At 47.4% G+C, this 27,012-nt stretch overlaps 2 protein-coding genes across 9 annotated transcripts in view; one reads left to right on the top strand and one right to left on the bottom strand.

Annotated features, from left to right (window-relative positions):
* SIGLEC6 (sialic acid binding Ig like lectin 6) overlaps positions 1-27,012 on the bottom strand; it is a 39,248-nt gene that overhangs the window by 7,510 nt on the left and 4,726 nt on the right. For 2 of the 7 annotated variants that reach the window (XM_074370984.1, XM_074370987.1), the window contains exons 2-8: positions 26,402-26,679; positions 24,627-24,862; positions 23,249-23,436; positions 22,571-22,693; positions 22,250-22,354; positions 603-687; positions 155-386 (exon numbers count right to left, since the gene is read on the bottom strand). In XM_074370984.1, coding sequence (XP_074227085.1) covers positions 155-386; positions 603-687; positions 22,250-22,354; positions 22,571-22,693; positions 23,249-23,436; positions 24,627-24,862; positions 26,402-26,679 — 1,247 coding nt within the window. The other 5 variants (XM_074370988.1, XM_010951123.3, XM_074370986.1 and 2 more) reach the window with 4 other exon arrangements.
* ZNF175 (zinc finger protein 175) lies at positions 10,954-20,167 on the top strand. 2 transcript variants are annotated; one of them, XM_010951126.3, is made up of 5 exons: positions 10,954-11,059; positions 12,842-13,092; positions 16,430-16,556; positions 16,791-16,886; positions 18,011-20,167. In XM_010951126.3, exons 2-5 carry the CDS (start codon positions 12,943-12,945, stop codon positions 19,879-19,881), a joined length of 2,244 nt encoding a protein of 747 aa, XP_010949428.2. In that variant the 5' UTR covers positions 10,954-11,059; positions 12,842-12,942; the 3' UTR covers positions 19,882-20,167. The 2 variants fall into 2 exon arrangements, with proteins under 2 accessions (XP_010949428.2, XP_074227101.1); XM_074371000.1 differs by lacking the exon at positions 10,954-11,059 and adding an exon at positions 11,077-11,094.

Genomic DNA, 27,012 nt, shown 5'->3' with positions numbered 1-27,012 from the left:
GAAACAGAAGAATGGGGTCCCTTGGCATGTTGCCAGCCTGCCCCAGGGTCTTGTCCTGGCGTCCCCATCCCAGCCCCAGGAGGACGAGAACCTTGATTCTTCTATTTTTCCCATGCCCCATACCCCAGGGTCTTTCCCTGGGCCCCGACCATACCTGTCACCTTCAGAGAGAACATTTTATCTAGATATGAGTGTTCACTGAAGGATGTTTCCACGTGAAAGAAGTATGTCCCACTGTCCCCCATGCTGACGTCTCTGATGCTCAGGGAGCAGTTTTTGGTCCGGAAGTCCCCGAGGAGAAAGAACCGCCCCCGGGTCCTTTCATGCAGCTTCTGTTCGGGCTTGTTGGTGGCCACTGGAGGGTCGTGTGCTGTATCTGCCCCTTTCTGGAACCAAAACATGTAGGAGGTTCCCAAAGACCAGGGGTAGGAAAATCTGCACGGCACAAGGACACACAGGCTCTCCTGCACTGTCACAGTCTCCGGCAGTTCCAGCGGGTAACTCAGCACTCGAGCCAGGGGTGCTGGGGAGAGGGAGATACTCAGCCTGGAGCCCCAGGGCCTCCCCACAAGTGGCGGCCCCCCTCCCCTAGGCCCACTCACCTCCCCACAGCACAGGCAGCAGCAGCAGCTGTAGAAGGCACATCTCTTCCTCGTGCCCCCAGACAGTCTGCCTTCTGGAGTCCCTCTGAGGGAGAAGAGAAAGCTGCTGATACCGGAGGGCAGCGGAAGCTTAGATAGGAAGCCTGTGGTGAAAACCACAGCAAGGAAGGGGGAACTTCAGACTCAGAGAGAGAGAGAGTCAGCTGTGATTGGCCCATTGAGATGGTTCAGCCCCATTTCTGGGCATGGAAGGTGAACCCTGAGGCTCAGAGTTCAAGGAAGGCAGCAAGGAAGGACAAGAACCCTCAAGTCCCACCTGCTGGGCTCCTGCACAATCAGCGGGTCCCACCTGGCCAGCTCCCAGAGAGTTATGGCCTTGGGACCCCCACGGAGGTGACTTGCTGGGGTGGACCTCAAGATAGCCTCTGTGGGTGCCAGGGGCAGGAAAGGGGCCAGAGGACGCAAGAGAAGCAACACATAGCTTTACTCATATCATGCCTGCATGCATTTATTCACTCATTCACAAACTAACATTAAAAAAAACAAAAAGAGGAGGATCAGTCCTGACCCTTGACTGGCTCAAGCACTGTTGGGAAGACAGACAAGCTTGATGTTTATCGGAGGGCAATGGGGAGCCATGGAAGGTTCTTGAGCAGGATAAGGGGTAGAGTCACGTAGGTATCCACATATTCCTTCTGGGGCCATGTTGTAAGGAAGAGCTAGAAGGAGGGGACTGAAGGCCAAGAGGAAACCGTTGTGCTTGTTCAGGAAGAAGAGAGCCAAGCCAGAGTGGAGACAGCCGCCTTGGTGATGGACAGAAGGAGCCACTGAAGACACTTTTCTCGAAGTGAAATTTGAGGAAAGGTGTGGTGGGTGGGGAAAGAGGCGTCCAGAGTGGGAGGGTATAGCTCAGTGATAGAGAGCACGTCCTCAGCATGCATGAGGTCCTGGGTTCAATCCCCAGGACCTCCACTAAAATAAGTAAATAATATAGTCCAATTCCCAGGTCTGAGATTTAAATATATTTGTAATTCTTGTGGTCATATAAATGAATAAATAAATACCTAATTACCTCCTCCTAAAATTAAAAAAAAAAAAAAAAAAAGGCAACCAGAGTGACTCCCTGATCCCTGACTCTAGCTATCAGGGGATGGAGGGGTCATTGCCAAGGGCAGGGTAAATGTGCAGGTCTGGGCTGGGGAGAAAGTGGCAGAGAGGGTAGCAAAATTGGTTCTGGGGGTGGACACATTCACTGCGGGGGAGCAGAAGGCCCTCGGCAGACACACACACACACACACACTTATGCTTAATTGTGGGATGGAGGTAGGTGGAGGAGACAGATGGCCTGGCCATGGAGGCTTCAGGAGAGCAAGGTGGTTACTGATGATCCAGGTGAGGGTTTTTCTGGGGACAGATGGGAGAGGGCAGCAGCCAGACGGCAAGGAGCAGAGGGGTGATGCGAATGAGGGGATCTCCACAGACCACCTTTCGCCACCTCCCATTTGAGCTGGGCTCCCACTTCTGCCCTGAGCAGCAGAAACCCCACCTCTATCCCTGACCCAAAGGACAGCTTCTTTCCTTCCTGCACCATTTCCTTGGACAGGACCAACAGCCAGGTTCTTGGAGCTTTTGGAACAGAGAAGGGAAATATTTTTGACTTCCTTCATGGTGATATGGTGGCTTTAACTTTTGGCTGGAAACACAGAAGGGTGTAGATGTGGGGACTGTCACGCTTTCTTCTTCCTTCTCGGGCCAGGCTTCTGGCCACGTGTCAAGTCATACAAGCCTGTGACTGGGTCCCTCCTTAGAGACCCAGGTGTCCTGACCAACACCCACAGGGGATGCTGAGCTGGATGGAGCTCAGCCCAGCTGGCCGAGAGCAAACCTGCACTGCTAGCGTCACAGTAGCTGATTAAAGCAACGGGTCCACGTGAAAATAACAACGAAGCCTTTCACCACCTACTCGGGTGGTATAAGCAACCGTCTAAACAGGAAAAAGCACTCACTCCCCCGTGTTCCGGAACAGCGCATAGGTGTTAAAGAAAAAGTATGATTCTAACCATCACGGAAAAAAATTATTTGTGAAACTTGTTAAGGAACGATGAAGCAGACTCTTCAGGACTTCTGTCCTAAGTGCAGGGAAGCCCCCTGCACTGGGGCTTTGCGGAGGGGAAGAGATCAGGACCAGCTCTGAGTACAATGTGAAAAACTGCAAATTGATTGCCAAGGAGCAGGGTGGGGGTCAGTGGATGGAAAATTACTAACAGGGAACATCAGGGGAGAAGGGGGAATTCTGGTGAAACCGACCCATCAGGCTTCTTGCTGAAGGCAGGCCAGAGGATCAGACATCAGCTGGGGAGAGTGGAGGATGAGGAACTCCATCAGATACACAGGGTACGGGATTCTGGTTAAATCGACTTAGCAGGACTCTTGGGGGAAAAAATTCGATGATGCCAAGGTGGACGCAGAAGTCCAAAAGTCAAGGGCTCGTGGATAAAGGGCCCAAAGAGCCTGGTTAGCATTTAGTGAAGAAGAAAATTTTGTTGAGGGTCAGGTGGGCCACACAGACATGGGGGTCATCTCACGGATGAGAGACCCGGCACAAAAAGCTCTGGTGGGTCTGTGGACCCTGGGGTGGGGGCAGGGGGAGGAGTGGAAAAGTACTGAGTCCCGACTCAGAGTACGGAAAAGTGACTTCAAGTTTTCCTTCTCTTTCCTCGCATAAGGAGATCTCAGTAGAGGTGAAGACCTCTGCCCAAGGCCTCAGATAAAGACCTAAGAGTGAAGGCATTGGGGCTAAGAATGCAAAACTGTAAACAGCATGACTGGCCAGTGCGGTCTGAGTCCTTCACTACAACTCCCTTTAGAGACTCCGGTGCACTGACAGCACCCCTGTGAGGTCAGCCAAGGAAAGCCTTTATATTTGCCTCTGATTGGGCCTGAAAAATCACATATAGGTTTGTAGCCATGGGCTGAACCCCTCAGATGGTTCCACTCATAGACCGATCACCTCCCAGGAAGGTCACCTGACATGTAAAGCTGGTGTCATGATCTTGGGACCCCGCATATGGGTGAGTAGTAAGGAATGGGGGCTTTGGGGAACTCTGAATGAGACAAACATCCTCCTGGAGGACCCTGGACTGGCAAAATGCTGTTTAGACTCCAAGATGGTTCAAAGGTTAAAGGGGTGTAGACCTGGGGTATCTGGTACAAGCTGGAGAGGAGAGTCAGACTCAGACCCCAGAGAGGAGACCCTGAGACTCCATCTCAGCTCCCCACGGGGTTCTGAACCCTCCAGATAAGGAGCATGCGTGTTCCTGTCTCGGGTTCTTTCCTGGGGATTCCTGAATGCTCATCACATTCAGAGACACTGGGAGTCATTTCCCAGTATTTCGCTATCCTGAACCAGTCCCATTTTCCTGCATCCTGGAAAGCCTGATGCTTAGAGAGGAACAGTGGGCCCCTGGATCTCAGAAGAGGTTGAATTGGCCTCAGATTCTTTCTTCCAGATTTTGATGGGGTCTGTGGCCAGAAGGGAATTACCGTGTCTGTTGGCCACTTCCAGGATCTGAAGGTGGATGTCAAGGGGGCTAAAGTCAGTCCAGAAAAGCCCTGGGTTGGAATGGAAAATGGGGCTGGTCATCCAGGCCCTCCTTCGCCATCACTGACTAAAGCTTCCTGATCGCACCTGCATCACCCTCCAGGGACCACTACAGGAAACAGAGGATCTGGCCGCAGCCCTGCCCAGAAACCTCATCCTCAGATCTGCTGCCCTCACAGTTTGTGGCCACAGCAGCTGCAGCATCTCTGGGTTGCAGAAGGTAATCTGGATTCTCTTGACACCATCTGATTATCCTCTCCCAGCCTGGAGGTAGGGGTGACCATGGAGACACTCTCTGATTGAAGCATGTGGTTTCTGTGTCAAACTTCTCCCTTTACCAGAAATACCCCCTCTCTTCCTTGGGCCACTACAGGGGAAGTGAAAGCTGAGCTCTTCTCTCCTGGGACCACAACCAGACAGACCCTGCCTTCTTCCTGTACCCTGAGACCCCAGCTCTCACCTCCTGAAGATCAGCCCCCATTTCCCTCATGAGAAATATGGAGTCTGAGGGTCTATTTTCCCCAGATTGGTTTCTTGGAGCCTTGCTTGTGGGAACAGAGGAGTGAGAGACCAAGATTCTTCTGGGATCGAATCCTCTCTTTGTTGGACCCACCCCAGGGCTGGAGTATCCTGGAGGCTGCAGGAAGCTTTGGGTGAACTCTTGATTTTAGCTTCAGGGAGAGACCTTATGGACAGAGGCTGGGACTGAGCCTGGAGCCCTGACTCCAGCCCGACTTGTTTGAGCCATTTGGGTTCATGGTGAGACAGAAATTGTGACTGTGAGTCCTGCACAAACATGTACAGAATCTCCCTCCCTAGCATCTCCACAGCCTCCACAATTCCTCTCCTCCATGACGTGACCACATAACCTCCCTCCTCTTACTTATCTGCCTCTTGTAGCCTCTAGGTCTGCCACTGATAGCCCTCCAACCCTGAGGTCACAGGACTCCTTCCCCAGTCTAAGCAAGGTCTCTCATATGCCTCAACACTTTGAATGTCTTCTGTTGCTTCTAAAGACAAAGCCTCAGTCAGCCTCCTGATATTTCATGCCTTCATTTATCTGACAGACACTGAGGCACAAAAAATTATAATTTCTCAGGATTTGGCACAAAGTTAGAGTCGGTAAAAGCTGCAGTAAAAATCAGACAATATACAAGAAGTTTGATTCTCTGACACCCATCTTTTGGTGACATTTTATAGTGCTTCTTTCCCCCAGAGCTCAATATTCATAAATGAGTGAGAGAAAGAAAGGAAGTGGGCAGGGGAGGATAGAAGGGTAGAGGGAGGGAGAGGGAGAAAGACTTCATATCAGGACCCCAGGCCTTTCCCAATTCTCCCTTCCGTCGCAGCCTACCCACAGAGAGACTGCTCTTTCCAACCAAGGCAACGTCTGGTCCCCAGGAAGCAGAGACTGCGCTGTCCGTGGTGCTGAAGCAAGATTGGGTCTTCAGTTTAGGAATAACTGGATTGTGCAGAAGGGCCTGACAAGACAGGAACTAGATCTGCACCTCAGGCTAGGAAAGCAGCTGAGTCAGGACTGGGAGCCCAAGAAGGAGAAAATCAAGGAGGGGCCGGCCCTCTAGACTTGGGGCTGGGATTCCCCCAAACCCCTGTTTCTTTCTTCTTCTTTACCCTCTAGGAAGTCCTGTGGGCTCTGTCAAGCCACTGAATCAAAATCAGCCTATCTCGACTGAGAAAAATAAAGCCCTATTTGTAATGTTCCTGAAAGTCAGCCTTGTTTGTAACTTAGAGAAAAATGCCTTTCTAATGGATAACAGTATGTGGAGATAATTCCCCCAATTCCATTTGACGCCAACATGATATTTCCCAAAGTCATTCAAATCTCCCGACAACACGTGAGTGTGCCTGGCATTACTGACTTTTTTTCCCTTTTGTTAATTCAAGGTTAGAGAAACAGAGTTACATCTTTACTTTGCATCGCTGTAACTATAAACATTGTCCATCTTTTAAAATTAACTGCAATCTTTCTTTGTGAATTATTCATTCAAAGGGTTTACACAGAGGGACCTTGATGTTTTCCTTATCAGCTTCTCTAAAGATTCTGATCTTATCCCTACTATTAACCTTGGAGAATGATATATTCTTACCAACAAAATATGCATCCCTAAATTTCAAAGTTTAGGTTTTGCTATTTTTGACCTTCATGTAATGTCATCACACAGTCTGTATTTCTTTCTTTTTCTGGGTACTTCCACTCAATATTAGTTTTAAATTAATTTTTTATGGTAAAGTGTATAACGTGGAGAAGACACAAATGGCTAAGTGTGTAGCTCAGTGATTTATCAGAGAGCAAATGCAGTCAGTTCACAAAACAGAATACTGCCAGCTCCCAAAATGGCACAACAGTCTATGCTCCCATCATCAGAGCATGAGGTTCCTGCTTCCTCACATATTTGCCTTGCTTGCTGTTATCTGCCACCTTGATTTTCTGATCTGATGTGTGTACAGTAGTATCTCATTTCTGTTGAATCTCATTTTTTTTCAACTACCAGTGAGTTGGAGCATCTCAGTGTGGACTTGTTTTGCATTCATGTTTCCACATTTGTGAAATAAAAATTCATGCCCTTTGCTTATTTTTATGTTGGCTTGTTTTCCTTCTTGTTGATTTGTGGGAGATTTGGTACATTCTCGTTTAAAAGCTCCTGTAAGCTTAAATGAAGATTGCTCTCATTCTGTAATTTCTTGATTCAATTTACCTGAATTGTTCTCTATTTGATGGGAATCTTCATTTTGGTGCAATCAAATCTATCATACAAATCAATCTTTTATTTCCCTGGTAGGTAAACTGAGTATTCCTTGAGCTTCAAAAACAATTATTCTCTCATTTATGAATACTGAGCTCTGGGGGAAAGAAGCAATATAAAATGTCACCAAAAGATGGGTGTCAGAGAATCAAACTTCTTGTATCTTGTCAGATTTTTACTACAGTTTTTACTGTGATTATATACATATAAAATACATAAAGTGCATAACCATATAGGTGACATTAGCCAAATGGTTAGAAAGCAAAACTAGTGTAAACACAACACAGATCAAATAATAAAACACTAATGACCTCTCCAGATGCCCCTTTTGTGTGTCCCTCAGATCACAACGCTCTGTGTAACCCTTCTAAAAGTATCCATGCTCCTGGATACCTGAGCGTGGAAAAATCTCAGAAAAAAAAAAAAAAAAGTAGGAGCCCCAGGGACAGTTCTCCAGAACGTGAGGGAAGACACAGGAAGCAGCAGATTCTGGACTTGTCTTTGACCAAGGATCCCCATTGTTCACAAGATGTATGGTTTCCTGCCACATGGCCCGTGCCCCCTCTTTCTCCTGCTCATATCTAGCCATCTGCCTGCTGTAACAATTATTGCCCCCTAGGTTTATTTAGGTTGACAATGTATACATTATAACATATATACATATGCACATAAACACATTTCTATTTATGTTTATATTTAATTTGCATTTATATTTACATATAATTCTGCCAAAGTTTCCTCTCTTTGCCTGTAACCTCCACACTTCCATACATACTCCTTTTCTCTTGCCTTACAGGATTAATTTCCTTACTTGAAAATTTAAGACCCTTTCTCTCCACGGTTGTCTTTGCTCTCCTATTCCTTCCTCTCGGCATGCTTTTCAACTTTAAAATCACCAGATGTCTACTTATACTTGATGGGAATAACAGGGGTCCTTGGGCAGACAAAGAAAAGCAGGAACCTCTGGACTGACAGGAAACCACACATTTTGGGGTGACAAGGGTCCACTAGGCAGATAAAAAAAAGATGGGACAGACAGGAATCTCTGGCATCTGAATGTAATCTTTTTCTCATTATGCCCCCATTACAATAAAATTAGCCTTGCAGATAAGAAGTACTCATCATGCACCAATGCATGACACTTCAGATCAAGACTAAATAAGGGCAGGGGTGGGAAGGAATAAATTGGGAGTTTGAGATTTGTATATACTAACTAATATAACTATATATGTAAAATAGATAAACAACAAGTTTATACTGTATAGCACAGGGAAGTATATTCAACATCTTGCAGCAACTTATGGTTAAGAAAAATATAAAAATGAATATATGTATGTTCATATATGACTGAAGGTGGAGCTGGGGTGGAAATCAGGAAATATGACCCCGAACTCCTCCCTCCCCAATGAATATTTTGCCCATTCATTTTCACACCCCATATAACCAGCTAGCCAAAGAAACTAATGGCAACTACTACCCTGAATCTGCCAACCTCCCCTTGAGAGCGTACTATCACTTAATAAATTCTTACTTTAGTTTCTTGATCTCCTTGTCTCATCTCTGAATTCCTTCTGCAAATAGACAAGAACTTACTCTCTGGTAACATAATCAAGCAGAAAGCATTTCTTTGAGATCAGAGAACTGCAATTCAAAGCATAGGGCACACAGATTCAGGTAGCGACCCACAGAGTTTCCCATAAAGGACTAACAGTCAGGAGCAAAGAAGGGAGGTTTGCGTTACAAAGAAATTTAATTGGAGCTGGAGGCAGAAGCTAATCTTGGCTGAACAAGATTGAGTGCTAAGGCTATGACTAGAGGGCGGAAAAATCCGTTGCTGTGACAAGCTGCAGGTGTTCTTGCAGAGACCTTGAAATATTTGTGGTTTGGCCCAGTTCAAAAGTTCATGCTTCCACCTGGTGGGGATGTGTGCAAGGTCCTGCCTCTTAATGGCCTCCTCCCAGCTCCATTTAAAAGTCCCTTGACATAAGTGACTCCATTTTAGTTCACATTTCACAACATTACATATATTTTCAGAGTTGGGAATGCCAGAGTGCTAAGAAAAGAGTTACAAGCTTATAAGCTTTAAAGCTTAAAGACTTATAAATTCAACTATATAAAACAAAATTTGGATGGCAAATCCAAGCTAAACCAAATCAGAAGACAATGACAAATTAGAAAAAGATACTCATGATCATACTATAGACTAATGATTGTATTTCCTAATATAAAAAGAACTTGTCCAAATCCTTAAGAAAAGAAACAGAAGCCAATAATGATGGAAACTGACATGAAAAGCCAGTTTACCGAAAGGCAGAACAGAATAGAGTGGAAAATATTAATGGTTATTAAACCTATTTTAAAATGCTCACCTTCATGCCTAACAAGAGAAATTCAGGTTCAAACTATGAGAGGGTACTTTTTTTTTATGGGTAAAATCGGAAAGATCAAAATCAATGCTAATGTACTCTGCTGTTGAGGTTGGAGTGAAGCAGAGACTCTCATCACATTGCAGGGGGTGGGGATGCAAATTGGTACAACCTCGTGGAGAGTCATTTGGCTATATCTATAAACACTGCTTAAAGCATGTGTCCCCTGAGGAATTCAAATTCATACAGACATTTTAGCATATACACATACCTTGGAGATATTTCAGGTTCAGTTCCAGACCACCCCCAAAAAGCAATTATCTCAGTAAGTCGAGCAACACAGATATTTTTGGTTTTCCAGTGCATATAAAAGTTATGTTTTAAAATAGATAAACAAAATGTATGTATATGTATGACTGAAACATTATGCCATACACCAGAAACTTACACAACACTGCAAATTGACTATAGTACAATCTTTTTGAAAAAAGTAAATGAAGTGAAATAAAAACAAGGACCTACTGCATAGCACAGAGAACTTTATTCAGTATCTTCTAAAAACATATAATGGAAAAGAATCTGAAGAAAAATGTATGTATATGTATAAGTGAATCGTTTTGCTTTACACCAGAAACTGACATTGTAAATCAACTATACTACAATTTAAAAAAATTTTTTTAAATAAAACTTATTTTTACACTATGTAGTCTATTAACTGTACAATAGCATTCTGTCTAAAAAATACAATGTACATACCTTAACTCAAAAATACTTTATTGCTAAAAAATCCCAACCATCATTTGAGTCATCATCTTTTTTGCAACAGTAACACCAAAGTTCACTATCTCAGATCACCATAACAAATATAATAATGAAAAAGTTTGAAATACTTTTGAGAATTAGCAAAATGTGACACAGAGACATGAAGTGAGCAAATGCTGTTGGACAATGGCACTGATAGACTTGCTCAAGGCAAGGCTGCCACAAACATTTAATTCTTAAAAAAAAAAAAAAAGCAATACCTGTGAAGCCCAATAAAGTGAAGCCCAACAAGCAAGGTACGCACAGAGAGAATTTATCCTTAGATACTTTCCAAAAGCCACCTCATTAACATAACGGAAGACACTCATTTTATGGCTCTCAACACTTAGGAAATATCCAGGTTTTTAGGCGTTCTCTGCCAATCTCAACCAACACCTTTGGGCTCCCAGTGCTCCTTTTGCCTCTCTGGGCAGAGGGAGTTGTGGGACGGAAGAGGGCGCAGGATACCTGGATTCCGAGGGTGGGACAATAAATCAGTGTGAAAAATACAGACAAAAGGTACTTTCCAGAATATGCAATGCTATTGTCTCCTAGAAATAGATATATACACCATATTTAATTGGTCCCTTGCCAAGACTAACTTTGAGATTGCCGGATGCCTTCCCTGGCTGTACGGAATGAAGGCTCTTTAAAAATGGCGGCCTCCAGTATCAAAGCCGTATGGGCCCCGCCATGTCGTTCTCCAGACAATCCCTGAAAGAAAGTGAACCGCGGACTAAAAATAAGGGTAATACTCCATAACTATTGGCAGGGAGTGGCTTCAAAGGTTCTAGTGAGCATGCGCGCATCTCAAGCCCCGCCCCAGAAATCCAGGCTGGAATTCAAACCGGAAGTGGCCCAGAGCGGCCATTTCGCTGGTAGTGTCAACTCTCCTAACCCGTCTATCGCCTGCGGGAGGCTAAGGTGATTTGGAATATTAGCAGTGGGGAATCTGTGGGGTCAGTGAGGGGAAATGGGCATGGTGTCAGTGATGTGGGGATTAGGGGACAGGCGAGGGTTGGGGGTCTGTGGAATAAGTGATGCCGGGTCGAGGGAGTGAGTGGTGGAGATCTGTGGGGTGAGTGATGGGGATCTTAGTGGTGGGGGCTTACAGGGGTGAGTGGGGTTTTCTACTGTAAGTTGGATAATTGGCTCCTTAATGTTCACGCTTTGCATATTTTCTGAATGTATGTATTTTTTAACTTAAATTCCAAATGTACTTTATATCAGATTTTCTATTGTTGGCCCGTGAAACTTGCTCATTTGAGGACAGTGAATCTGCGCCTTAAGAAGGCCTTCTGGTAGATGGTGCTGGGAGCCGTTTGGGGAAGTGATCCACTGCTTGGGGGACTGCAGGAGGCAGTGATTGAGTGGGAGCAGAAGCTTCAGGGGTTGGAGGACTTTGAGGGTCCCACTGTAACACACTTAAGGGGGACAGTGATTGAGGGGGGACCTATGAAATCAGTAAAGTGGGGTGCTAAGGGTAGCATCTGGGAACCAGTGAACTGGAGGCCCAGGGGGGTCAGTGATGGAGGTTTGTGTGGGTAACTGCTTTCTGGGCAGTGTGTTGGGGTCCTTTGGGAATGGATGAATGGCTCAGTGTTGGCCTCTTCGTGGGCCCCTGTCAATGATTGGCATTTGAGCAGATGGATGATAGTTTCCTACCGGGGTGCATTATTTGGAACCCTATGTTGGGGATTATTTGGGGGTCCTGTGGCAATCACACTTCCTGGAAACATTTATTGGCAATCAGGGCAGTAATGACTTCCAGAGCCTGGTCATGGGTAACTGGGGGGCATTTCGTGACCTTCTTTGGTCTACTCATTGGGGATTTCTAGAGGTCACTGTGCCCATCACTGTATTTTGGTGGGGGGAAGGAAGAAGAAATGGACAGGCAAGAAATGGTAAGTGATTGGGGGGTCCTGGTGTATATCTGCAATTTTCCAGGCCAAGGTGGGGTTCAGTACGTTGAATTTTAAGTTTTATCTTTGTCAGAAAAGGCTGAGCTGTCTACATAATGGACACTGAAATGTCCAGAATCTCAGATTAGGCACATCAGACATGTACAACTTGAAACCTCAGCTCCCTGAAGGCAACAGGAAATGTAAACCATGTTTCTGGAAGCTGACCACGTAGAGGACCACATGGGTTAGTGCCAGCTGTGTGCAGTTTAAGATGAGCCAGACATGGGACTCGGTCCCTGTTCTTCCCTTTGCAGAGTGAGTGACCTTAAGGCAAATGATGTAACAGCACTCAGCCTCAGTTTACTCATCTACAAAATGAGTATGATTATCATCACAATCGTTAGCTGACGGGGGTTGTGTGAAAACTAAACAAGGCACCGGACTCTGCAACCTGCTGTTTTTTATTCAGTGTTCACCATGTGTCAGGCTGGTGCTGAGGGCATGACGAGCCTCATCTCATGTAACTTTCCCACTGCCTTTGATAAATACCTTCCTCTTCATTTTGGAAACTACAGCTAAACTATGATCTTCATCTTCTCACAGTTAAGAGGTGGCAGAGCTGCCATTAAACTTTCATTTAGTCCAAATCTCTTCATCTTTTCTTATTTTTTACCCCAACAGCTAAGTTTTTCTGAGTTTTGTCTACATTCATTGTCTAGCACATGACCTTCACCTTAGGGCCCTCTGAAATCCATATGGAGTGAGTATTAAATGAGTAACTATGTGGTCATTTCCTTTCCAGGGTTTCTTGGTGTCTCTGCAGAACCCACATCACTGAGGCTGCAGGACCTCCCTTCGCTGCCCAGCCTGACTCTTCCCAGCAGCTCAGACTGGAGTCTTCTGATGCCCACTCAGCTGCAAGCTCCGGGGAAAAGTGGAGTTGTCAGCAAGAAAGACCAAGAGCAGAAGCCCAGAGGGGACATGCCTGCTGATACAAATTTGCCCCCGAGACCCCAGGTCTTGGGTCCAGAGGAGAGGGATGGATCGTGTGAGGTAAGCGGGAGCCCCAGGGACAGTTCTGCAGAACTCGAGGGCAGACACAGGAAGCAGCAGATTCTGGACTCCCCTGGTCTGAGACAATCCGGAGTCTCCTGCTGAGAGCAAGCCCACAGAGGGCTGCTGTGTCCTCATCCACAGGCATTGTGTGTAAAAGAGGAAACTGAACTGGCTAGTGGAGAAGAATGTGTTGGAGAAGAGGGTTGTTGGCCTTGGGGCAAAGGAAAAAGAAAAGGTAGCTCCAGCCAGAGGCAGGGAAATGCCAGCTCCTTCCTGCTCTGCCCAGGCGAGGATCCTTCATCCTCAGCTGGGTCTTTAGATATTCTCAGCTGGTCCCCACCTGACTCCTCCTTACCTGCCCTGTGGAGATGGGCTCTAGGGTGTCCCTAGAGCGAGAACTGGCTTTTAAGGACCATGTGGTTTTTCTCATTTTAAAAATTGAATAAAAGTGCTAGAGAACAGTGTTTCTAAGTTGCCCACAGATAATTAATATTTGATATTTTGGAATGGGAAAGCAGGATTCTTGGGTATACTCAAGATTTCCTGAAATTACAAGTTATTCTGAATTTCATGATGCTTTATTTGCGTGTTTTAAAATAACAGTGACCCACCCTAAAGTCCTCATCTGCACTTTGTCCTGTCTTTAAAGCCTGTGTATCTTGAAGTACTGGCACATTTTGAGGTTCTGGGGGTTAGGACTTCAGCATGTGGACAGTATCACTGTGCTGTGATAGATTTATACTCAGTTACAGAGGTGTTCTGTTTTTAAAAGGTATATAATGTGCGGTCAGCGATATCCTTGTCAAGCAGTGGATCACCTCCCCCAGTGGCTCCCAGTACCACCTATGAAGGCCCTCTTAAGATGCACATTCATTATCCTCAGATGAGCAAGTTTTATGGGCCAACAATAGAAAATCTGATATTAAAGTACACTTGGAGTTTAAGTTGCAAATATATATAGCCCCTTCTCAGACCCTCAGGTTGACATTTAGCTCTCTGTCATATACTTCCACCCCAGCACACTCGCATGCTGTTCATGCTTCCCTTTCCAAGAGGTGGGTCAGATTTTGAATCGCTTAGCATTCCCTGCAACAGTCACTTCTATGTGCTTCTCTTTACACAGAACACTTCACTTCTGACACTTCTGGTCACCAAATGTGCGGGGATTTTTTCCCGCACCAAGCAGTTCTCTGTGGTACCAGCTGGGTGTTCTGCAATTTAACTCAATTCTGGCACTGTCTACCTGGAGACAGCGTCAGATCCCACAGGCCGAGGGCTCAGTCCTACAAGAGCACCCACCGCCTAGATGCTAATAGCGAGTCTACGTGTCACCTGTGCTTCTGACCTACTGGCTACAAACCAGAGGTTCTCACAACTCCCTCCTTGGGTTCAATTAACTTTTTAAAATTCTATTTTTTATTGAAGTGTAGTTGATTTACCATGTTGGTTGCAGGTATATAGCAAAGTGATTCAGTTATACATATACATACGAATATATTTTTTCTTTTCAGATTCTTTCCCATTATGTTATTACAACAATTTGTATATATCACTGTGCTATACAGTAGGTCCTTGTTGTTTATCTATTTTGTATATAGGAGTTTGCATCTGCTAATCCCAAACTCCTAATTTATCCCTCCCCCATCGTTTCCCCTTTGATAACCATAGTTTATCTTCTATGTCTGTGAGTCTGTTTTGGTTTGTAAATAGAATTTGTATCATTTCTTTTTTAAGATTCTACATATAAATGACATCATATGATATTTGTCTTTCTCTGTCTGACTTACTATGATAACCTCTAAGTCCATCCATGTTGCTGCAAATGGCATTATTTCATTCTTTTTTATAGCTGAGTAGTATTCCATTGTATAAATATACCACATCTTCTTTATCCAGTCATCTGTCAATGGACCTTTAGGTTCTATGTCTTGGCTATTGTCAGTAGTGCCTCAGTGAACACTGGGGTGCACATATCTTTTCAAATTAGTTTTCTCTGGATATATGCCCAGAGGCATATAAACATAAACCAAGGTTCTCACAACTCCCTTCTTGGGTTCAATTAATTTACTAGAGCAGCTCACAGAACTCAGGAAACCAGTTTACTTCACTAGATTACTAGCTGATTACAAAGGGTAATTAAAGGACGTAATATCAACAGCCAGATGAAGATACACCAAGCGTGATCCAGAACAAAGGAGTTTCTGTCACAGGGCCTAGCCAGGTAAGAATCCACCGGATTGGAGATACACGAAATGTAACCAACATTCAACTCACGAATCACTCGGTTTACTGCACACAATTAGCACACGACACAGCTTAGTCAGAGTTGGGAGAAGGTGGGTCGGGGGGAAGGAGTCTGGGAAGCACGTGTCTCAGCAGTGGTCCCCAGTCTGACGACAGGGCTCACAACAAGCCTGAGTGGGAAGTCGCCCTCTGCTCTGGCGGCATCCATCTAGAATGGCTCTCAGCACCAGGGAGTCAGGTCCGCCACAGAAGAGCCATCAAGTCGCTTGGTGATCCATTCTAAGTTTGTCAGTAGGATGTAATGGTTCCACCCCAGGGGATCTTGTCTCTCTCACTCCCTCCTGTTCCAGTGAGGTCTTTCCAAGGACACGGCCAAATTCCTTATCTCAAGTTAACACTCCTAGTTTTCCACTCTTAAGCACTCTCGGCCCTATACTGGATGTTTCACAGCAGCTCATATGGACATTCACATTGGCCACTGTGACTGCACTTTGAACTTCTTAACATAGCTTAAATCCCATGAGTCTCACACAGATGAGTAGGAAGCATAACAGAAGTCACATCATAACAGAGCTTCTGTCCCCTTGGAGTTTAGGCCCAGCACAGTGGCATGTGGAAGCCTTCTGGTTCACCAACCTGGAAGTTCTTTGAGCCCTGTCCTGTTGGGGTTTCATGGAGGCTTCGTTACATAGCCATGACTGACTCATTGGCCATTCACTAATGATTCAATGGCTAGCCCTTCTCAAAAGGTCAGGGGGTGGGACTGAAAGTTCCAACCTTCTGATTACAAGGTTGGTTCCTCTAGTGACCAGCCACCATCCTGAGGTGCTTTCCAAAAGTCAATTCATTAACATAGCAAAAGGCACCTTTATTGCTTTACCAGGAATTCCAAGGGTTTTAGGAGCTTGGTGCCAGAGACAGTGATGAAGGCCAAATTTTTTAACTCCCCCCAAATACAATATGAAACAGGTAGTGGGAAGCCATCTATAGCATGGCAAACAAAAAAATCTTTAAAAATGTGTCCTTATATGTAATTGCTCCGTTCACCAATGATGACTGATCCACTTGGAGCTGGGGTTGGTTGTTACAGGGATCAGTGTCATTTGAGGACGTGACCATGGACTTCAGCAGGGAGGAGTGGCAGCAACTGGACCCTGCCCAGAGACGCCTGTACCAGGACGTGATGCTGGAGATCTACAGCCACCTCTTCTCAGTGGGTGAGCGCCCCGACCCGGGGCTCCTGAACGGGCCTCCTTGAGGAGAATGCCCTTCTTTATGGCATGCACTTTACCTTCGGTTTGTCCCAATCTGTTCATTCCTTTTGGGCATCCTTGAGTGTTACTCTGTTCCTGGGCACAGATGTTGACTTTTGATATTCCAATGAAAGCTTCATGGAATGGCCTGGAAAGCCCAAGACCACATCCAAAGGCAATATCCTTTCTAATACCCAGGGTATCACATTCCCAGCCCAGAGATCACTGTCAGGATGGGAAAAGGAAAGGAGCCATGGATGGGGGAGGCCGACCTCCCACAGCACAGGTGTCCAGGTGAGTGACTGTTAGCCTGAAAACTGCAGATACCTTCGAGGGGCCATTATTCAGCCTACCACACTTACCCATTGCCCTGGCGGTGGATACTTGGCTCACCTCATACTCCTAGTTTCTACAGCTAATGCTGCCATGTGTTATTCTGTAAATGTCCTGTGGGGACCAACGTAAGAATTTCTCAGAGGTGAATACTCAGGAGTGGGACTGCCTGCTCACTGGATATGAGTACACTTAATCTGGCTAAGTAAATCATACAGCTCTTCAGGTGGGCTGCACAGTCTATGCTCCGCTGTGGGAATGTGGGGGAATGCACGGGGAGCCACACTGCTACATCTTGCTTGCCAACACTTAATAGTTAACCCAACTTCTCATTTATGACCCACCTCATGACAGCTGCTTCATGTTTTAATTTCATTTTTCTAATAACTAAACAGAGCATCTCATTGTGTATCTGCTATCTAACTGGATCTCCCATCTTAGGGTAACACTGAAGTGTTCCAAGCACAGTTAGGGGAGGCTGGGCTAAGCTATGATGCTCAGTAGGTTAGGTGTATTAAATGCACTTTTGATTTACAGTAGTTTCGTCTCACGATGGGCTTATCAGGACATAACCCCATTGTAAGCCAAGGAAGCACCGCCCTCTGAGCCCTCCTTCGAGCTCTGGCTCTTCACAGATCTGCCCTATGACACCCTCGTCTGTTTTACCCTGTGGTTGTCCTACTAGGTCTGGGCAGCTTGACTACCTACACAGGTGGGGTCAGGTTGCCTTTGTTCAAATCTAGCGTTCCCAGCCATGAGCAAAGTGAGTTTGGCTGATTACCGAATGGTTCTGTGTTTCCTTTTCTTCACATGAAAAGCAGGAATAGTAAGTAGTTACCTCAGGGGGCTGTTGTGAGGACTGAACGAGCCTGTGCGTGCATCACACAGAGCATGGCCTGGCGGATGCTAAGTGCTATCTAGACAAGGGCGGGACATATAACAAGGGCTGTGTTTTCTCGCATCATCACCATCAGCACCGCCACCGCTGTATGACTCAGCACTTTCCCTCAATCAGCTTCATGCAACTCCTCCTCTATCCTTTGCCAGCTGTTCACTGTATCTATTTCATCTTTTTCTCCTTGAAGGGGAGTTGGGGCTTGAAAGCCCACAACAGGAAAGTTCTGAAAAAGCTTCACTTCACAGTGATGCAGCCAGTAAGGTCACAAGAGATGGTGCACAGTGGTTCGTTCTGGAAGAACTGTGGGAAGGGGCTGACCAAACAAAGGCGCATCAGGGGAGTCGAAATAAACCTCCCCACCAGGGGGCTTTCCTCAACAAGGAGAAACTGAATACAGAGAGGGATTGTGACTGTAAGGACCCCAGAAAAGTCATCCTTGTGAGGCTCCACCTTGACGCTTCACGAAGAAGACCTCATAAACGTTGCTCACTTGCAAAAAGCTTGAAGCCTCACCTAGAAATAGATCATCAGAATCAAAGCAATACCACAGAACACTCTGATGAGGCTGTTGGATCTGGTCAGCTACTCATCCATAGCTCTTCCGAGGCTGGCTGCGAGAGAACTCACACAGGAGAGGACTTCTGCGAAGGTAATCGAGGTGCGAGAGTCTTCAACCATAAACAGTCGCTCACACGACATCAAATTAATGCTCGGGAGAAACCAGACAGGTGTCCTGAATGTGGGAGGGACTTCACCCAGAAGTCACACCTCCTTGAGCAACCAAGATTCCACAGTGTAGAAAACCTCCAGGAATGCAGTCGGTGTGGAAAAGCCTTCCCTCTACAACCAAAACTTGGTGTATATGTGACAGGTCATACAGGTAACATACCACATATATGTAAGGAATGTGGAAAAGTCTTCGTTCAGAGGGCAGAACTGATTACACACCAGAAAATTCACACCAGAAAGAAGTCCCATAAATGCCATGAGTGTGGAAAGGCCTTTTCCCAGATATTATCTCTCTTCAGACATCAGCGAACGCATACTCGAGAAAAACTCTATGAATGCAGTGAATGTGGAAAAGGCTTCTCCCAGAATTCAACCCTCAGCATACATCAGAGAATTCATACTGGTGAGCGACAGTACGTATGCAGCGAATGTGGGAAGGCCTTCACCCAAAAGTCAACCCTCAGCTTGCACCAGAGAATCCATTCAGGGGAGAAGTCCTATGTGTGTATCGAATGCGGCCAGGCCTTTATCCAGAGGGCACACCTGATCGTGCATCAGAGAAGTCACACGGGAGAGAAACCTTATCAGTGCCACAACTGTGGGAAGTCCTTCATTTCCAAGTCACAACTCGATATACATCATCGAATCCATACCGGGGAGAAACCTTATGAATGTAGTGACTGTGGAAAAACCTTCACCCAAAAGTCACACCTCAATATACACCACAAAATCCACACTGGAGAAAGACACCACGTGTGCCATGAGTGTGGGAAGGCCTTCAACCAGAAGTCAATACTCAGCATGCATCAGCGGACTCACACTGGAGAGAAGCCTTACAAATGCAGTGACTGTGGGAAGGCCTTTACTTCCAAGTCACAATTCAAAGAACATCAGCGAATTCACACCGGAGAGAAACCCTACATATGCCCTGCGTGTGGGAAGGCTTTCAACGGGCGGTCCAATTTCCATAAACATCAGCTGACCCACACTAGAGAGAGAACTTTTGCCTGTTACAAATGTGGGAACACCTTCATCCAGAAATCGGAGTTGACTGCCCATCAGAGAACTCACGTTGGAGAGAAACCTTACGAATGCTGTGACTGTGGGAAAACCTTCAGTAAGAAGCCACAACTCAAAGTGCATCAACGAATTCACACAGGAGAGAGACCTTATGCATGTTCCAAATGTGGGAACACCTTCAACAACAGATCAAATTTTAATAAACACCAAACAACTCATACCAGGGGTAAACCTCACAAAAGCAGTTATTCTGTGACAAGCTTTACGCAGAAATCAATTCCTACTATGCCTCAGCATATACATAAGTGAAACAAACTCTCTGGATTTCTTGAAGAAAAAAATCTTACAAAAGTCAGATTTAATTGTATGCTACAGAATTCATGCTTCAGAAAAACTCTAGGAATGCATTGCATGCCACCAAATTATACATTATTATATGTGAGGGAAATTACTCAGACAAGAACTTTTAAGAATGAGTGGAAATGCCCATAATAATACTAGTCTCATTAAAAATTATAAAATTCGTGTAATATAATTTCTCCCTCCCCTTCAAAGAAATAAAAAAAAAAGTAAAGCAAAATGGAATTGGACTTAACTCTGAATGACTGACTCTCATTTACTAGTGAAAAATGGAAGGTTCTGAAAATGTGCTTATTTCCAAAAAGATGTAGCTGACCTCTACCTATGCTACTGTGGGTTGGCAAAAGTGACTGATGTGTGAGCCAAAAGAAAAGCTGTCAGAAATTGCTGTCAGAGGACGTGTTTGTTCTCAATAGTTGAAACTGACAGGGTCTCATAAGATCCACAACTAGACATGTGACCATTAAATTTTTTTTTTGAATTATAAAATTCATCTGGGGAATAAAACTCTTAACACACTGAGAAAAAAGAATGTGGTACAGAACAGACTGTTCCCAGATTTACAGGAAAGTATGTGGCAAATTATATTCATGATATAAACCCTACTTAATGTGGGGTATCAATATTTCTAAAAGGCCAGGGAACTGAACAGTGACTGGGCAGTATTATGTATATGTGTGTATCTGTATGTATATGTATGTCTGTGTATTTACATCTTCAGGTCAGCATATATATTTATATGCATATATACACACACCCCCTCAGTTCTGTAGTGTTTGCTACAGAATTCACTGCATAACAGGAAGTGTGGCTCAATTTTTTATATACATATATAAAAAAATTTATATATATATTTATATATATATACACACACACACACATTTATTGAGGTGTGATTAACAAATAAAAATTGTAAATGTTTGGGTTGTACAATGTGTATATTATACACATATTTTAAAAGCACCTAATATAATTATCAAATTTATTCCCTATTTACATCCTGAGATTGCAGTCAGTAGTTATTAATTTCTGTATGTATATAGGCATGTGAATGTACTTTTTTTTTTTCCATAAATGCGTAAATGGGATTCTGGTCTTTAAGGTGTAGTTTTTCTCTTCTTTCCTGACTGGTTCAGCTCTGCCCTCCCCTTTCCACCTCCACTATCTGTGGATAACCAGTGTCAGCCTTTCAGTATGGACTCTTCCGTATTTTTATGCAGGCTCCAGGTCATACACACCAGGAGTCAGTAAACTGACCATCAGCCAGATCTGGTCGGCCACCTGTTTCGTTAAATAAAGTCTTACTGGAACACAGCCACGTTCATCTGTTCATGTGTTGTCTGTGGCTGCTTTTGTGCTCCAGTGGCAGGGCTGAGCTGCCGTGGCAAAGGCCATTCGGCTGCAATCTGAAAACATTTCCTCTCTGGCCTTTATGGAAGAAGTCTGCCAGTACTTGTTATCCACACACACTCACTACTATGCTCATAATCAGACACCCATTGAGGTATTCCTTCCTCTTTGTTTTATAAATATTAGATCATCTCACGCGTGTGCACTGGTTCTTTTCACTCCACAACACGGCTGTTCAGTGACTGCAGTGATATTCGATCATGTGGACATGCTGTAATTTACTCAACCATCCTCACATTTTAAAAAATTATTCATCCCCCCCCCCCTTTTCTGCTGCAAGAAAGTAGAACAGCATAATCTGTAAGTGGACAGGCCTGGGAGCCAGGTTCCTGTGCTTGATTTTACATCCATCAGGCAAGACATCTGTCCTGGTTTTCAAAAGGAAGATGACAGAAGGGCTACCCAACAAGTCCTTGTGAGAAGTCAACGGGTGGGCGTGTGTTAAGCACTTTGAACTGCATAGAGAGGCCCAGAGCTTGGCGAATTTGAATGGGGCCCCATGTAACTGAATGAATGGAAACGGAAGGATGGGGCGTGGGGTGGCAGAGAGGAGTGAATAAAGTAAACCCTCCTTTAATAAGAGGGCTGAGTGGGAGGCCTGCCCTGCAGCCCGCGTCTCAGGGATTCCCTTCTGGCCTTCAGATACCCTTCAGCCTGGCCCTGGGGCTCCTGGGGCTGAGAAGCTGATGTCCACGGTGAGGTTGGTGTAGAGGGGCTGCAGCTCCTTGGAGAGCAGCCTGTAGCTCAGCGAGTTCATGCTATCGTGCCACCACCTGCGGCGGATCGGGGCCAGAAGCCCAGGGCTGGAAGGAGATGCAGGACGGGCTGCCACGTGAGCCTGGGGATCAGGGACAGGCCTAGAATCCTCCCACCCCCCCACCCCACCCCTGCCCCAAGTCTGACTCACCTCTGGGGGCTCTGCTTGTGGCTGGGGTACTGCCCCTCCTCCAGCATGTGGTAGCGGCCAAAGAGCAGGTGGGGCCGGGAGAGGAGCATCCCGCTGAGCTTCACCCTTACAGAGGGGAGGGCAGGGAGGCCGGATGCCTGTCTCCTCTGATAGGATCCCCATGCCGTGCCCAGCGCCCAGCCCCTCAGGCTGGAGCGGCTCGTGTCTCCCTCAATCCAAAATAGGGGGTGTCCCCTATTAGCCAAGGGCAGCCAGTGTCCCCCCAGCCATGGAGGGACCAGCAGCTCCCTGTGCTGGGCTCCCTGGAGCAGGGCCCCCTACCTGGCAGCGATCTCATTGTCCTCCTGATCCCAGCCCCAGTACGTGTTGGGGAAACCGTTTATCCTCAGGTAGTGAATGGGGCGCAGAGCAAACACCCCTCCAAGATAGCCTTGGTAGGGCAGCCTGGAGAGGCAGACAGGGTTGGAAGCACAGGGAATTCCTACCAATGGGCCCTAGCCCCTTCCTGGCTGGAGTCTCCAAGCTTTATTTCTGGGTAAGCCCTTCTCCACTCACCTCTGTGACAACCTCTGCCCTGACCCCCAGATGTCCCCCTGCCTGATCCTGGGGTAGTCCTTCCCCTGACCCTTGAGATGGCCCCTCATCGGATCCTGAGCTATCCCCTCCCTGAAGCATCTGACAGGCCCATCTCCTGACGCCATCAGTAGCCCTTGCTGATCCCCAGTTAGCCCCTCTTTTCGTAAGTTCCCCTTTTGTGACCTCAGTTCACAACCTTGCTGCCTACCACTTTATTAACAGCATCCTGACTCCCGCGCTGACAAGCAATCCCACTCCCACGTGACACCCACATCCAAGAGGGAGGCTCTTCACCATCCCAAGGCCTTTCCCAACATCCCCTCTCTGCCTCTGCCACAGGGATCAGGGGCCTGGACCAAACAGATGGGCAGGGCAAGGTCCGGGGAGGGCAGGCCAAGGCGAACAGTCCCTTCCTCCACCTACTTGTAGTTGAACTTGTCAATGGCCACGGACACATGGGCAGGGAAGACGTCACAGACGTAGCGGTTGCGGTCGTCCTCCGGGAGGAGGTTCACATCGTGGAAGAAGACACAGTCCCAGTCCTCCTCCTGCATGGCCTCCCAGAACCCCACGTTGCACAGCTTGCCCCAGTTGAAGGGGCTGTTGTTCACCTGGGGTGGACACAGATGTTCGGTGCTGCCTTCACCACACCTGCCAGGCCCGTCCTCTCTCACCTTTTCAAGAGCCATTCTGCCTGGAACCCCTCCTTATTCCCACAGTGGAGATGGAAAACCCAGACTTGCCCAGGAAGATGCAGTTCAAAAGTTCCCTTCGCTGGGAAGCTTTCCTTGGGTCCCCCCACCCGCATCCTAGGCAGTCAGTATCTTCAGCCTCTCAGGTCTCCCTCCTCAGCCATTCTCAAGGTTCTCAAGGATCATCACCTTCAAGAGGCCATCTGAGGGAGGCAGAGGTCAGGAGTGATTGGGGACCAGCTGTGTCTCTATCTGTTTCTGCTCCTTCTAGACAAAGACTAGGTCTGATGCCCAGGACAGGATTTACCTCTCCCCTTCTTCCTCTATCATCATTATCTCCTTCATCACTACCTTAACCATAACCACCACCACTTACCATTAACATGATGTTCATTACCAGCACTACCACCGTCATCACTATCACTGTCTGCACCATCTTCAACATCAGCATAGTCACCTACCCTCCATCGTCACTATTACCAACATCACCGTCATCACCACCACCACCGCCATTGTCACAGTCACCACCACTATCGTTATGATCACCATCATCATTACTATATCGTGTATTGAGCACCTACTATGTGCCAGGCACTGGCCTCACTGCTTTACATTCATTAACTCAGTGAATCCTTGTCTCATGAATGAGAAAACAATGGCACATGGTTATACTGAGTAACCGTGTTGGACTGCTGGCTGGCTGGATGGATGATTGGTCCCACCCTCAGGCCACACAGGTAGTAACGGGCAAGACCAAGATTCAAACGGCATCTGACCCCCCTGCTCAGTGCTTTAATTTACCCCTTAGGTTAACTGTCCAATCTGACCAGCCCCGGTTTCAGAGAGACCTGGACTCAGTGGGATTGAGCCTTTCCCTCGGACAGCTATTCAAGCTGATCCCAGACTAGGCCAGCCAAGACCAAACCTACAGCCCCTGGCTCTAATTTCCCCCAATCCAAGTTCTTCTTGACTCATCAATCCAGCCCCCCGGATACTCTCTGGCCCAGATACTCTCAGCTCAGTGAGTGACAACTCCAGCCCTGACTCTCCACGGTCAGGCTCAGACCCGCCTGCCCTCCCGGCCCTGCCCCTCCGCACCGCCGCCGCACCTGGTTCACCACGTAGACGGCATAGTGCAGCTGCTGGCGCTGCAGGAAGGGGTGCAGGTGGAAGAGCAGCTGCTGCAGCTGCCGGCCTTGCCCGCAGTAGGGCACCACGACCGCCGTGTGCTGCTCTGTCCAGCAGTCGGGTGGCCGGTACTGGCCTCCCAGCTCCACCAGTGGGTTCTTCTCCACCACCTGCTCCATCGTCAGGTTCTCTGGGATCAGCACCTTCAAAGGACCATCTGAGAGAGGCACAGGCCAGGGATGGTCAGGGATCTACCCTAGACACCCCACAAGCCAGATGTCCCGGGTGGAATCATGTCCCACCCCCAAAGGCGTGTCCACCCAGAATTTCAGTATGTGACCTTACTGGGAGATAGGGACTTCACAGATACTATGCAGGTTGAAATGTGGTCATACTGGATTAGGGTGGGCCCTCAATCCAATGGCTGATGTCCTTCCAAGAAGGCCACGTGAAGACCCAGGGAGAAGGTGGCCATGGAGGCAAAAACTTAAGCAGTGTGCCTACAAGCTAAGGATGGCCAGGGATTGCCACCAACCACCAGAAGCTTGGACAGAGGCATGGGCTGGCTTCTCTCCCAGAGCTTCCAGAAGGAGCCAACCCTTGACAACACCTTGGTTTCCGACTTGTGGCCTCCAGGACTGTGAGAGGGTCAATTTCTGTTGTTTTAAGCCCCCAGTTTGGGCACTTTGTTAGGGCAGCCCTAGGGGACTCACATGCCAGTACGACAGGCTCTGAGTTTCCCCCTTTTGAGCTTCTTGGCTCAAAAATGTCCTGCCCTCCTGGGGTCTTCGCTCCACCTCTCAGTACCTCCTCTGATCCTTCCCTCATCTCTCCCCAGCCTCCCATGCTTCTCTCTGCCCTCCCTCAGCAAGCTCATCACCTCCTGCTGCTTTTCCTCCTGCGGACTCTGATGGTCCTAAGTCTGCCTCCTGAGCTCCAACCCCAGCCTAACACAAGACACCCCAGATGTCTCCTCCTGGGTGGGTCTCAGGCCGCTCTCTCCCTGCATCTTAGATCCGCCTCCTCCTCACTTTCCTCTCTCACTGAGGGCCCACCGTCCACTTATCCCCTGGCGTGCCTCCTCTTTCTGCGGCAAACCATCTTTTTCCCCAAGATGGCCACAACACTCTTACCCAACAGGCCCTTCAGCCAATGTGACCTTGACACTCTTCCTATTGAGAGGTGAGTCTCTGTCCCTGCCCCTTAAAGCTGAGTGGGCTTTTACAACTGTTCCAATGAACGGGGTATGGGAGACGTGACGTTACGTGACTTTTGAGACTAGATCGTAAAAGGCCACTAGGCCAACGCCTCGTTTACACGAATACTTGCTCTTGAAGCCTTCAGCTCTGAGGCCACCATGCTGTGAAGAAGCCCAGCTAGCCCACACGGAGAGCCCCTAAGATCCCATGGAGAAAGCCAGGTGCCGGCGGCTTCCGCCCGCCGCCGCTCTAGCTCCACCCTCATTTCACCGCAACTGCATGAAAAACCTGGACTGCAACTGTCCAGCTGCGCCCACCCCCAAATTTCTGACCCCCATGCACTTTGAGTTAATGATTGTTTAAAGACACCAAGTTTGGAGGTGGTTCATTTTGATGCAGCACTAGATAACCAGCACCCCCTCCGTTGCCCCACCCCGCCCCAGTCACCAAGCCCACTGCCTTGTGCTTCCAGGTCCTGCCCTCCTCCTCAGGGATTCCTGCTGGCTCCCCGAAGCCTGAGGTGGGGCTGGGGGTGTAAGAGGCCGCTACAGGCTTACTGATGTAGGGCGAGATGATGGGACAGTTGGGCAGATCCTCGTCACTGATGTCCAGGGGGTGGATCTGGCTGAGGTTGGAGTACACGTCCTGGTAAGGGATTCCTACAGAGGAGACCTGAACCAGAAAAGGCAGCTCTTCTCCATCCTCTGGCTTGTCTTGTATTAGGGAGCGCAGGAAAGAGGTGAAGCTACGGCGGTGGTGGCTTTGGTAGAGCAATGCCCCCACCAGCAGCATCTGTACCCCCAGAAACAACAGGAGCCCCCTCTGCTGTTCCATTCTGGGAAAGGAAACAGAAGGTCATTGGTCCCATCTTGCAAACGTCTCACGTTTGCCCCAGGTGGCTCGGTCCCAGTTTCCTGAGCCCATCCCACAGCGGCACTACACAGAGGGGAGACTGGCGAGAGAGACTTGCCGAGGCCACCCAGGGCCACGCCACCTGTGTGGGGGACCAGTCTCATGCACATCCCCTGCTCAGCTCTCCTGCCTCTGGTCACACTGGACGCCAGCTGGGCTGCTCCCCTGGGAAAGTGAGCCAACCTCTCTAAGGCTCGACATCCTTGTCTGTAAAATGGGGCTTATGGCTGGACCAGGCAGTGTGCATGGGGCAGGG

Source organism: Camelus bactrianus, chromosome 9 (assembly GCF_048773025.1).
Source record: "Camelus bactrianus isolate YW-2024 breed Bactrian camel chromosome 9, ASM4877302v1, whole genome shotgun sequence".
Classification (NCBI taxonomy): Eukaryota; Metazoa; Chordata; class Mammalia; order Artiodactyla; family Camelidae; genus Camelus; species Camelus bactrianus.
Note: the sequence above shows the minus strand (reverse complement) of the source record. Positions and strands in the feature narration are given on the sequence as shown.

Bases quoted from the DNA above. Each gene is read 5' to 3' on its own strand.
- ZNF175 (XM_010951126.3), top strand. From the start codon at position 12,943: ATGCCCACTCAGCTGCAAGCTCCGGGGAAAAGTGGAGTTGTCAGCAAG. The intron at 16,557-16,790 runs GTGAGCGCCCCG...TCTAATACCCAG, and splicing joins CAGCCACCTCTTCTCAGTGG to GGTATCACATTCCCAGCCCA. The intron at 16,887-18,010 runs GTGAGTGACTGT...TTCTCCTTGAAG, and splicing joins CCCACAGCACAGGTGTCCAG to GGGAGTTGGGGCTTGAAAGC.